The sequence below is a fragment of the Scyliorhinus torazame genome, chromosome 6 (assembly GCF_047496885.1).
Source record: "Scyliorhinus torazame isolate Kashiwa2021f chromosome 6, sScyTor2.1, whole genome shotgun sequence".
Classification (NCBI taxonomy): Eukaryota; Metazoa; Chordata; class Chondrichthyes; order Carcharhiniformes; family Scyliorhinidae; genus Scyliorhinus; species Scyliorhinus torazame.
The window spans coordinates 118,732,334-118,745,431 of NC_092712.1; the positions used below are offsets into that span (position 1 = coordinate 118,732,334).

Sequence of the window (13,098 nt, forward strand, 5' to 3'; positions counted from 1 at the left end):
TTGAATGCTGGTTTACAAATTAAATTCAAGGGTTGTCACACAAGGTTACTCTACTCGTAATACAGCGACAGTGAATTCAAATCCCACAATAAAAGTTTGAGAATTTGAATTGTTAAAAAATCTGGTATTAGACCATAATTTCGTCAGCAAAACCCCAACTTGTTCATTAATTGAAGCAAAAAAAGAAACCGTCTTGTAATTCCAGACTCATCAACATTGATGACTCTCAGCTGCCCTCTAATGTGGTCTACAAACCATTCTGTTGTATCAAATTAAGAATGTGGACTTTGATGGTGTTAAGTAATGATCAGCTAGAAATGTGATCATGTCATCGATACCAATACCCGAGAATGAAGTTTTGTTCTTAAGATCCAGGCTGAGATTATTGGGCCAGAGCAGTTTTGTTCCAGCCATTCTCTCGCTTTGTTTATGAATAAACTGGGCTGGATTCTCCGAGCCTCCGTGCCAAAAGCGCATTTGGCCCAGGGACGGAGAATGGCCTTTACCCGGAAATCCGGTCCTCGGAGAATCGCTCGGGAATCCCTCGCACGAACTATGCGGCGTGGGTAGGGGGCCATTGACAGAGGTGTCATAATATCCACTCATGTATATAATGAGATGCAGACAGGCAGTGATTGACGCATAGGATGACCAGTAAGCATACAACACAGCGCAGCCAATCACCAGACAGACTCTACCACTATAAAGCCAGAGGGCACTAGGTTTCCCGCTCTCTCGGGACTCAGCTACTGAGACAGTCGGAGTCCACGAGCTAGCAAGCACAAACACCATGCGGTAGGTAGTAAGTCTGGTCAGGCTACTACAAGGTCACTAGTCAGATCAGTATAGTGTTGACCCACAGCTGAAGATGTACAGCAGTTCATAGAGTTGAATAAAACAGTATTGGATCTTCTCCAGTGTTGGACGCCTGCTTCTAACTTCCCTGCATCGAGTGCAGTCCACATCGAACCAGCCTGCCTAACACATCAAGAGCCCCACCCCCCCCCCGATTCTCCACGCAAAACTGGCCAAGTTCCTGACGCCGTGGTTCTAACCGTCTATCGCCCGTTGGGAATGTCGGGTGGCGGCTGCGCACTCAGTCCATGGCCACCCTGGGGGGGGCGGGGAGGTCAATCAGCGGGGGGGGGCTCATGGACGGTCAGGGGAGTGATCGGGCGTCATGGAACCGCGGGTGCGCGTGATCCCGGGGGGGGGGGGCTACAGTTTTGATGCTGCTCCGTGGTCAAGAGTGCGCTACTGGGCGGCCGCTATAGGTCGCTGCCGTACGCATGCGCGGACTCCTGACCGGAAGTGGGGGCCCCCGTATCCTAAGGAATGTCCAGAGTGAAACGCCAGTGTTTTTACGCTGCCGTGGGAACATAGCCCCATTATTGGAGAATCCAGCCCACGGCAACAGCTGGAGAAAGCATTTTTGGAGGGATTTTGGTTTTAGCTTTAAAATACTGTTGGGTGAGATGTGACAGTTAGATGTTCTGTCCAAAATATAACTGTTCTGTGCAAATAATATCAGCTGGATCTTAAGAGCCTCCACTTCTGCAGGGATTCCCACTTTTTGAAATGTGTCAACATCAAGTTCCCTCTTTGCAACCCACACACATGCACACATAGACAGACACCTGCAAGTTATCCATAGATATATACCCACTCCTCTCTCGCACTCTGGTGTGTGCACGCACTCAATACAAGATCTCCGTCAATAAAGTCATCCTTTGAGCTCCCTTCCCACCTTTGTATCCCAAATTAATTTTACTCACCAGTTAAATGCAATATCAGCACTCAAATTCTAATGACTTGTTAATGTTTATTAGAGTACATTACACTAATTTATAAACACAACAGCAGCTAAAGCTACAGTTTGTGTTACATCCTAAACTTCTAATCTTTAACTTTTACATTTTTCACAGCAAAATTGCGCAGCATTGGAATTCTATTTAATGGGACACTGTATCTAACATCTTGCCCATTATTCATAACTGAGCATCTGGGCAGTCAGCACATCCTAAAGCAATATTTAGTTTTACTGTGTATTTAAAGAATGAATTATGCAGATCTTTGCTTGGTCAAAAAATGAAATGACTATGTATTCATATAGGCTTTGATGGCAATCTAGAGGAAAAAGCTTACTTTGAATTTTCTACCAAATTATAATTTACTGATTAGAGATTTGGTCAGATTTATTCCTTATGCTAGTATGAAACACACCAATGCGATGATTTCATTAAAATCTGCTGTGTCGGTTAACACATTGGTATTAACAATAAGTAATTTCGGCCATAAATAGCAATGACCTTTTTAAGTATGACAGATTAAAGCAGAATATGATCATCCATCTTGTAACTTTTTTAATTCTTTGAGGGTTTCACAGAATGAATTGCCCTCGAGCGGGTGGTAGTGAGCCACGTCCTCGAATTGCTGCAGGCCATGTGGTATAGGTACACACCCACATTGCTGTTTGGAAGGGAGTGCCACGATTCTGACCCGTGAAATTGAAGGAATGGAGATTATATTTCCAAGTCAGGGTGGTGTGTGGTTTGCAGGGGAACTTGCAAGGTGGTGGTGTTCCCATGCATCTACTTTCCTCGTCCTGCGAGACAATAGAGATCATGTAATGAGTGTTATGCTGAGCTGGGGCTAATTGATGCTAGCACTGGATAAATTCTGGGCTAGAGCAATACAAATTGAAAAAGTACACGGCCAGTAATTTTATTTGCTATTTCTGATTACATCTTTCACATAATCAAAAGTTACATATTTCAGAATAATTGATTAATATTTAGAAAAAATGAGCTTGTATAAATTTCATATCACGTATGATAAATTACAATTTTTTTTTGCAGCCAGTAATACGTTTGGCCTGAATAGCAGTTGATGCTTATGTTGTAAGTAAGTGTACATGTGTAACAGGCACTGCAGATTGTTTTTTAAAGAAGTTATTAACTTCAAAACTAAATTAACTAAACTGTGGATTAAGCAATTTGAATTGAGCGAGTGAACTCTTCAGGATGTTGTCAGGTAAATTCCTGTAGGTGCAATAAGATTGTGCTAGCACATGGGTGACTTGAGGTGCTGACAGAGGAAAGTTTTGCTGAGAAAAGGGACTGGTTGGACCTGAACAGGAGATAGTTACATGCAAAGTGGGTCAGAATCTTTAGCATTCATGTACTACCTGGTCTTAATGGTGTAGTTTTGAGATGACTTAAGGGGGGCTGTACAAGCACAAAGCAATCAAATGGCAGTCTGTTAAGTACTTGATTGATAAGACTTCTGTAAGGTGAGAGGGGAAGTGAACACAAGGGGCGGGGTTCTCCACTCCCCCGCCGAAATGCCCACGCCGTCGTGAACGCCGGCGGGGTTCACAACGGCGCGAAACGGCCCCAATCCCGAACGTTTCAGGCCCCGACAATGGGCTTGGATCGGGGCAGTGTCATCTACACGCGCAAGCCTTGTCGCCGCGTAAAGGCGGCACCGCATAACTGCTGTGTCACCCGCACATGCACGGGTTGGTCGGCACCAACCCGCGCATGCGTGGTTGCCGTCCTCTCTAAGTCCGCCCCGCAAGAAGATGGCGGACGGATCTTGCGGGGCCGCGGAAGGAAGGAGGTCCTCCTTCAGAGAGGACGGCCCGACGATCGGTGGGCACCGATCGCAGGCCACCCCACATTTGAGGTACCTCCCGGTGCAGGATCCCCCCCCCCCCCGCAGGCCGCCCTAGTGTCTAGTCGTCTTCTATTTCATGGTTTTCCGCTCCAACCCTCACACCCTTTTCACCACAGTATTTATCAGAATTGGACAGCACGGGAATGTGTTGAATGACCATCTTTGCTGCTATATCATAAAATGGTAACATAGAAAGTAGACCACTTGGTACAAAGTCTGTACCAGATCTCTTTCAAAGAGCAAATTAGCCCTACTCCCCTGCTTTTTCACAGACGTATCTATTTCCCTTTTAAAAGCTGCTAATGAAAATCTACATTTACCATCGTACCAAGCAGTGCATTCTACCCTAACCAATTAAAGTACATCATCTCCAGTCTATTAATGTAACATTCTATGAATGATTTTCCTCAAAGTAATTGATGCTATCTTCCACAGCAATCAAGTAGGCATGGATTTCCCAAAGAACTACAGTAGAAAATCTTAGCAGATTTTTGAACTTAACTGCATTTAGAGTCGAGGCGAAAGCTTATTCAGCCACTGCATATTCAATTGGAATGTTATTAGTATCAAACCAAGCAGCACCAACACGTGCTGCATTTCAACACGTTCTGATGTTAAAGATTTTATTGCTTTTAATCTCTCTCCATTCCAATTGTGGGCAGTACCAAGGCAGCTTCAGAACATGTAGCTTGAGCAACGTTCTGCACAATGTACGTACCTCCACAGGATCACGGTATCTTAACTTGAGTAGAAAGTTGCTGAGAGAACTTTCTCCCTCAGTTCAGCCATATTATTTGAGTCATGATTGGATGTTTAATATTAGTACTCTTTTCAACAAATCAAGAATTTTATTGAATGTTGAGGTTTAACATTTCCAAAAATCATGTGATTTAGCAACACAAAGAGGAGGCAGGTGCAAGTGAAGATCCCATAAGACAGATAACTGGAACCAATTCACACAAGGTACATTTAGGTGGTTCACCATAAAAGCAAACATGTGAAAATGAAAAATATCTACCGGCTATAAATATTGCATTGGTAAATTAAAACAAACTTTACAAGGTTACCAAGAACACTGATCAAGTGCAGAAAAACCCTGGAGAAAATTTCAAATATTCTTGTGGCAAACAGTAAATTCTTGCTGACAAGGAAAAAAAATTTTTTTTTACGATTCCTATCCCCTGGTCTTTAATTATAGCTTATATTGAGCGCCTAGATTTTTCAGTGGGTTCAGTAGAACGAAGTAACTCCAATATAGGTTATACCAAATTACACCATGAATGTCAATGAAGCATAAAAGTGGAAACGTTCTGTTGACAAATGAAGATCATGACACATATTAAATCCACATAATTTGTGTTAAGCAAACACAAAGGTGGGCAAAATCCATATAAAATAATTCCTTCATGAGTCAGATGTAAATGTATTAAGGACATCAGAAATTGTGGCATTGGACTGTTATTTATTGGGAGACACATAATGTAAGACAAAGAACAAATCTATTAAAATTTATATTACCAGCATGAAAAGTACTTTGTGTGCAAGAAGTTCATTAAACAATAAACAAAAGTGAAGATTAACGAATTAGAATTTTATTTTAAAAAATATAACTTTACATGTTAATTGTCCGAGAAATGTAAAAAAACTGCCTTTTCAAGTAATACAAATCCAGTAGAAGTTCTCTATACTAAACATTTCCAGTGGTTCATGCACCAACATTCCAACCTCACTGCACTGCATATCAAAATCACCAGAAAAAGAGTGACATTAGGTACAGAGTTCATGGGTGGAGATGGAGGGACAGGACATAATTAAAGATTCTAGTCATTACAACTATCTGCTCTCTTAAATTCTTTGTAGTCTGCTTCATTGCTCTCTCTCTTAAAAGCAAAATACTTAATATTTTCAGAATAAAATATATTCATTATCAAGAACTTTTAATTTGTAGGTAGTAGGGAAAAGACACGAACTTAACATTCTGAATAGGAAAACTTGGAACAAGATCAGTCTCCATTATTCTGGTACAAATTTGACTAGAAGGTAGCCTGGGCTTTTCTCCTGAAAATTACACTTTAGCATTCGGAGGAGCAGGAGGAAGAAGATAGTGATGCACCTCATTTGATTTGAATGCACCCAAGTTATCAAATTTGTTGCAATAGCCTGCCAATATAATAATTTGGTTTAATTACCTTACACAACAATAACATACGCCTGTAATATCCAGTTTATGCTCTTACACATTTTTGACCATAGCAGCATCAAAGGACTAATCGCGTCAGTAAAACATTCACAAATGGATCAAGATAAACAATCAGCAGGCCAAGAAAAAAAAATCCAGCATGAACACATTTCAGAGAAGATATTTAACCAAATTAGCCATTCCATTAGTGTTAATTAAGGTACGACAGAGCTAAAGAAAAAAAACACTGTTTAAAGTAGGAGCCTGAAACCGTCAGATCACTAAGTGGCAGAATCTGTCAGGATAACACTAGTTTTCATCCACATTGAGTACTACAAGTTTTCATCCACATTGAGTACTACAAATGTAACAAACATTAGTTACAGGGACTCTGAGCAGACAACTGAGTTTACAGTACATGTGACAATGATTTTTTTTACATAGTGTTATGCCAACTCTGGGACCTCCTCTGTTATTTGCTTTCCAAGAACGTTAAATTTGCCATGTGCCTTTCCAGAGATTTCACACCAAATGTGTCTGTGTTCTTTCCATCTAAGCTCTCGCCATTGGCAACGGTTTGAAGTTGGTTTCCTCTCCAGCTGTGAGGAGAATCCATAAATGTCTGATCCACTTGACACTGTAAAAGGTTCAAAACAAATTACAGACCCTGGAGGGCCACTAAATGCAAAGAAAACTCCACAATTTACATTATATAAATAAAAACATATTCCGTTAGTTTAACTGCTTTATTATACATTAGTAGGTTTCCTTTTTATAATCAGTTAAATGCCAAATCGATTTAGTGCTGTCAAAGTTCAACTGAATTTTTCAAGTTATAATTCATTTAATCACAAAGTGGAGTTCCTAAAATATCATATATTTGCACAAGGATAGAAAAATTACAGTAGATTTTCCTTAGACCTATACTGGTTGGATCAAGAACAATACCCATTGCTATGTTCACCCAATGCCCTGGGCCAATTTTGTCCTCAAATCGGCACAATAAAAAAACAACAATCGGCTAAATCTTTTGGCCAGCTTTGGAACCAGTAGCCAACGTTGACCAGACAGAAAACTACCGATGGTGTCAAAGCTTCGCAATGCATTAGTGAATAGGTGGCAGGGTGGCAGAGTAGACAGGTGGTCAAGGGGATCAGAGCGGATAGTCAAAGGAGGAATTGGGGGCAGTTATCTTGTTATCCAGCAATTGGACAAGGATTTTTCTTGCTAACATTTCCTAGGTAACTCCATGTAAGTAAGACAGAACTGTCCAAAGTGTGACGAATGGAGGATTTTAGGAATAGTGGCTTCCAATAGTGGGGCAATTTTAAGGGTTAAAAGCCATGGGTTATAGTGTGTTTGACTGCAGTGGGCATGGTTTTTAAAAATAATTATGTTTTGCAGGGCCTGGGAGCTTTTAGGAGTCAGAAAGTAAAATTGACCACAGGAATGTAGTTTTCAGTCTGGACTAATGCACTTTAGTTTGACTGGGGAAAGTCCCTGGGGAGTTAAATGTGCTTTCTGCCTCGAGAGTTAAGTTGTTTTGTAGCTTGGAGGGATGATATCATTGCTGGGTGAAGCTAAAGGTGGCAGAGACATTTTGAAAAAGCTTTGGAGAAGAGTTGAAGTCTGATCTTTCTGAGGCTGAGTCCACAATTCTCTCCCAGTAGGATAGTTAAAAAAAAAAAGAGTAATAATATTTAAAGCAGAGCAGTCTTGTCTGAGGACAAGGAAGAGGGTGAAACACACCAGACATTCAGCCAGAGTCTGAAGGGATTCTAACAGGAGCTAAATCTGTTCTGTAACGCAAATATTACTCTATGCCACACTGATTTTAAGATGGATTGAGAGCTGTATGTTTCTTTTCTTGTTGTTTAATGGGGAATTGAGTAGTAGTGTTTAAGGGGTAAGCTGTTGTTTAATGGGGAATTGAGTAGTAGTGTTTAAGGGGTAAGCTGTTCTTTTTGTAAGTGAAGTTAAAAAGTTTAATACTGTATTCCTAATAAGTTTTGTTTAAAAAAAACAACAAATCCTTATTTCTTCATGCAATTACTCCTGGAGCGAATAATTCTTTCCACACAGTCTTACAAATAAGATAAAATATTGGGGTTTTGGTTCAGTCTCCTAGCCACTGTTGGGGTGTGGGCTGGACTCCGATTATCCAAGACTGGAGGATCTAGGCCAATGAAGTTAATGACCAGCTAATCTGTTTTCTTTGTTATTGGTTGAAGGAGGAAAGGCCACTCCTCACAGCTACCAAATTACATTTGTAGGACACTAATTGTTATGTAGGCAAATGCTGCAGCCAATACATCTATATAACAAGTGACAGCATTTCAAACACACACCAGGTAGCAATGACATGAATGGCCAATGAATCTGTTTTGATGGTGAACAGGTGGTCTGGACTTTGGTTAAAGATAATCTGAATTAAATGGTATTTCTGACAATACGGTACTCCCTCAGCACTGCACTAAAACAATTGGTCATGATTTAGTGCTTAATTCTGTAAAGCAGATTGAACCAACAACATTCTGACACTGAACCAACTTAGTTTCACATAGAATTCCTATTCCAAACAGGTAAATCCTCCCAATTATGAAATAGAAAATGTTGAAAACACTCAACAGATTAGGCATACCTATGGAGAGAAACAGAGTTAATGGGCCAAATTTTCATTCCTACTTTGGGAGTGCACAGTTGGTAAATTTTCCGACTCTGCAAATCTTAATAATCTTTATTATTGTCACAAGTAGGCTTACATTAATAATGCAATGAAGCTACTGTGAAAATCCCCTAGTCGCCACACTCCGGCGCCTGTTCGGGTACACTGAGGGAGAATTCAGAATGACCAATTCACCTAACTGCACGTCTCTCGGGACTTGTGGGAGGAAACTGGAGCACCCGGAGGAATCCCACGCAGTCAAGGGGAGAACATGCAGACTCCACACAGGCAGTGACACAAGACGGGAATTGAACCCAGTTCCCTGGCGCTGTGAAGCAGCAGTGCTAACCACTGTTCTACAGTGACTCAGGAAAAGTGTCTTGCATCTTCGGTTTTATGTTCTGGCGGTGCAGCTGTTAGCACAGGGTTTTGAAAAAATAAATTTAGAGTACCCAATTCTTTTTTTCCAATTAACGGGCAATTTAGTGTGGCCAATCCACCTACCCTGCACACCATTTGGGTTGTGGGGGTGAGACCCACGCAGACATGGGGAGAATGTGCAAACTCCATACGGACAGTAACCCGGGGCCAGGATCTAACCCATAAGACAGCAGTGCTAACCACTACGCCACTGTACCGCCCGAGCCACAGGATTTGCCGTGTGCCAAGGCCGGCTGTTTAAAAGGCCTGCCTTGGTGCTCCAGAACTTAGTCGCAGCTGTAAACAAAAGCAATACAACCAAAATCAACCCTCTAAGCATTCACACCCATAACCCCCTCTGCCCCATCCATGCCAACCCGTATCCCCAACTTCCCATTGAGCCTCATGCCTTCCATTCCAACCTCTGCTCCTTTACCCACCCTCCATGGCCCTTTCCAGCCCGTGCCAACTTAGTGCCAAACTCGAACCAAGTCAAGACTCCCACTCACCATTCTTTAACCTTACACCTACAATTCCATCTAATCCAGTAAGCAACATAGGCATCATGCGAAGATAAAAGTTGTAAGCATCTATTGGTGACTTCCCTGTTTTTAAAAACACCATTCACTCATTAAAGCTCATTCAGTACATTTAAATTACTTCAAGTGAATTTTAATTCAAGTACGTAATCCATTCTGATAAGAAACATTTGTATTCATAGCCCCATATCAAGGAATTTGTAATCACGTGGAGCTGTCAATTAAACTGCAAAGTGACAAGTGGACAGTGATAATGACAGATTATGAAATAAGTCATGTAGCAGTAATCTTATAATGACAAATCTCAGGTTCTCTCAACAGATAGCTGGTTAAATTACAAACATTCTCTTTTGGTCTATAACCCTTCATCAGAATACAGTGTTTCCAGCATTTTCTGTTTTCATTTCAGAATCCAGGACCTACAGGATTTTAACACTTTAGGTGTTGACAACACTGGTTTTGTACAAAGATTCAATCTTTAATTTCTATGTTGAATTGCTTCATTCCTGATAAATAAGCCATGGATCTACCAGAAGCTATTTTTATTTTGTGAAATGATTTGTTTCAAGTTATTATTGTCTTACCTTTTTTAATAGCTTGTAACAAAGAGAAAGAATCTTCATCAGTACAGTCATTACATTCTTCGTTTCTTGAATGGAAGTGTCAACCTAAAAACATACAATAATGTAATACATATTAATTGAAATTGTATTAAAGCTAATATTGGTATTCACTTAATAACTCCTTTACAGAGATTCCTTTGATTGCACATCTACCATATCGAACTGGATTGTAGCTGGAATCAGTACTTTCCTTGGAATTATGAATCAATCCCTTTATCCATAAGTGGTAGAATTTCCTTTGAATTCCCATTAGGGAATGTAAGAAATAGAGGCTAGAGGAGGAATTTGGCCTCTCGGCTCTGCCTTTCAAGAAGGTCAGGGCTGATTTTCTATCTCAACTCCACCTCTTGCATTATCCCTATACTCATTAATTTCTTTAATACCTACAATCAAATTCCCTCTTGAATATTCTCAATGATTTGAGTATACACATCTCTCTGGGATACAGAATTCCAAAGATTCACAACTCATTGAGTGCAGAAAGTTCACTTTATTTCAGTCCTCAATGATCAACCCTTATTGAGACTGTGACCTCATCTTCTACATTCCCCAGCTCGGGAAAACATTTTCTTAGCATCTATCCTGTCAAGTCCCTTAGGTATTTAATATATTACAATTGAATTCCCTCTCATTCCTCTAAATTCCAAGCAATATGGGCAGCACGGTAGCACAGTGGTTAGCACAGTTACTTCACAGTTCCAGGGTCCCAGGTTCAATTCCCAGCTTAGGTCACTGTCTCTGTGGGGTCTGTACGTTCTCCCAGTGTCTTTTCCTTCGGGTGCTCCGGTTTCCTCCCACAGTCCAAAGATGTGCAGGTTAGGTGGATTGGCCATGATAAATTGCCCTTAGTGTCCAAAAAGGTGAGGTGGGGTTACTGGGTTACAGGGATAGGATGGAGGCTTAAGTAGGGTGCTCTTTCTAAGGGCCGGTGCAGACATGATGGGCCGAATGGCCTCCTTCTGCACTGTAAATTCTATGAATATGGGCCTAGTCTATTCAATCTCTCCTCCAAGGCCACTCCCCTCGTCCCAGGAGCCAGTTCAGTTGATCTTACTTGCCCTTTAGGGTGTGCAACACGGTCTTTCTTCAGCTAAGGAGACCAAAACTGCACACAAGACACCAGATGGAGCTTCACCAATTATTTACATAATTGCAAGAATACTTTTTTATTCTTATTGCCTGATCCCTTTCTAACAAAAGCTAGTATCCTATTTGCCTTCCTAATTGCTTGCTGTACTTGCATATTAACTTTGTGATTCATTGTATATTGGCAGCAATGTACTTTTGAGTGTACACATTTCCCAGAGTCACAGCATTCAAATGATATTCTGCTTTTTCATTTACCCTATTGAATTGAATATAATTACACTTGGGTTGCATTGTCTGCCAGGTTCTTGCCACTCACTCAACCTGTCAATATTCCTCTGCAGCCTCTTTTTGTTGTACTTACCATTTACTTTTTAAACTTAACTTTGTACTGTTGGGAAACCTGGATGTGTTGCACCCAATCCCCTCATTCAAATCATTAATATAGATTGTAAATAGCTGATGCCCAAGTAGTGACCCTTGTGGTACCCCACTAGTTACAGCATGTCAACCCAAAGGTGTTCCCTCTCTTTCCTGTCCATTAACCAAATGCCAAGCCATTCTAATATATTACTCAAAGTTTCACAAGCTCTATTTTTGAGCTACAGCTTCTTGTGTGGCACCTTATCAAATGTTTTTTTGAAATTCCAAATGCAAAACATCCACTGGTTCCACTAATCCATCTTCAAAAAAAAAAACAAAAACAGATTGGTCATCAATAAAAACAGAAAATAGTGCAAATCAGCAGCATCTGTGGAGAGAAAAACAGTTAACATTTCAGCTCTGGACTTTCATCTCCACAGATGCTGCCTGACCTGACTATTCCAAACATTGCTGTTTTTCTTTCAGATTTCCAGCATCTGTAGTATTTTGCTTTAACACATTTGTCAATTGCAATTGGTCATACATTTGTGATGGCTTTGCTTGAGAGTTTGGCTGATGATCAATAAATGAGAGTTTGGCTCAAGATGGATTGGAACTTTATAGGAAAAACAAAATGTTAGATAAAGCTTTGTGTGAAGAAATGTCAAGACAGGCTTCCGGTAGCAAAATGTATCACTTGTTTTTGAACCAGACAAATTGCAGTAACGTCCTTGGGAATGGGTGCACTAGGCTTAAAGATAATTATAATTGAGGGGGGCTGAATTATAATTGAGCTGAGAGCACAGATAGGAATGCGAGGGATCTGCCCTCAGAAATTAGCCAAAAACTGTATAAGAACTGCTGTTAGATGTATTGACTTTGGCTTGCTGGTGTAACTCTCAAGGGATACAGTGGTTTTAGTCCCAGCCTAGAAATAAACATGTTAAAGTAACGAGGTGTTCGACTGATCATTTCATCCGGACTGGATGCAAATGAATCCTCATTTGGTGGAGAATGCGGGCATTCAAGGAGCCTCCCTGGAACCTGACGGCGTAACAGATTGATCGCATTCGGACGCTGAGGAGGGAATTGGCCACCAAACGCGAGTACCCTTGTTATCACTTTGGTTTCCCCCTCTGCTGCCCCGAGTGTGGCCACGCCTTGCTGTTCAGCTTCAGTAGAGACTCTGACGAAATCAAAGCAGTCCGGCGAACCCGTTACTAAGAAGGGTTGAAAGGGTTGGAGTCCCAGGAAGGTTGGACCTTCCTAAAGTCCCGGGTTGGAAACCTTGGAAGGTTAGAGTCCTCCCTAAACAGTCCGGGTTGGAGTCCCTGGGAGGTTAAAATCCTTCCTAAAGTCCTGGGTTGGAAACCCTGGGAGGTTAGCGTCCTCCCTAAAAGGTCCAGGGTTGGAGTCCCTGGGAGGTTAAAGTCCTCCCTAAAGTCCCGGGTTGGAAACCTTGGGAGGTTAGAGTCCTCCCTAAACAGTCCGGGTTGGAGTCCCTGGGAGGTTAAAATCCTTCCTAAAGTCCCGGGTTGGAAACCT

General features: G+C 41.3%; 1 protein-coding gene across 4 annotated transcripts in view; it reads right to left on the reverse strand.

Moving 5' to 3' along the window:
* Positions 1-5,248: 5,248 nt before the first annotated feature.
* Positions 5,249-13,098, reverse strand: part of ctnnal1 (catenin (cadherin-associated protein), alpha-like 1) — a 501,890-nt gene continuing 494,040 nt past the window's right edge. For all 4 annotated transcript variants that reach the window (XM_072508728.1, XM_072508726.1, XM_072508725.1 and 1 more), the window contains 2 exons: positions 10,066-10,149; positions 5,249-6,494 (listed from right to left, as the gene is read on the reverse strand). In XM_072508728.1, the coding sequence (XP_072364829.1) occupies positions 6,330-6,494; positions 10,066-10,149 (249 nt within the window). In that variant the 3' untranslated portion in view covers positions 5,249-6,329. The remainder of the gene's footprint in view (positions 6,495-10,065; positions 10,150-13,098) is intronic.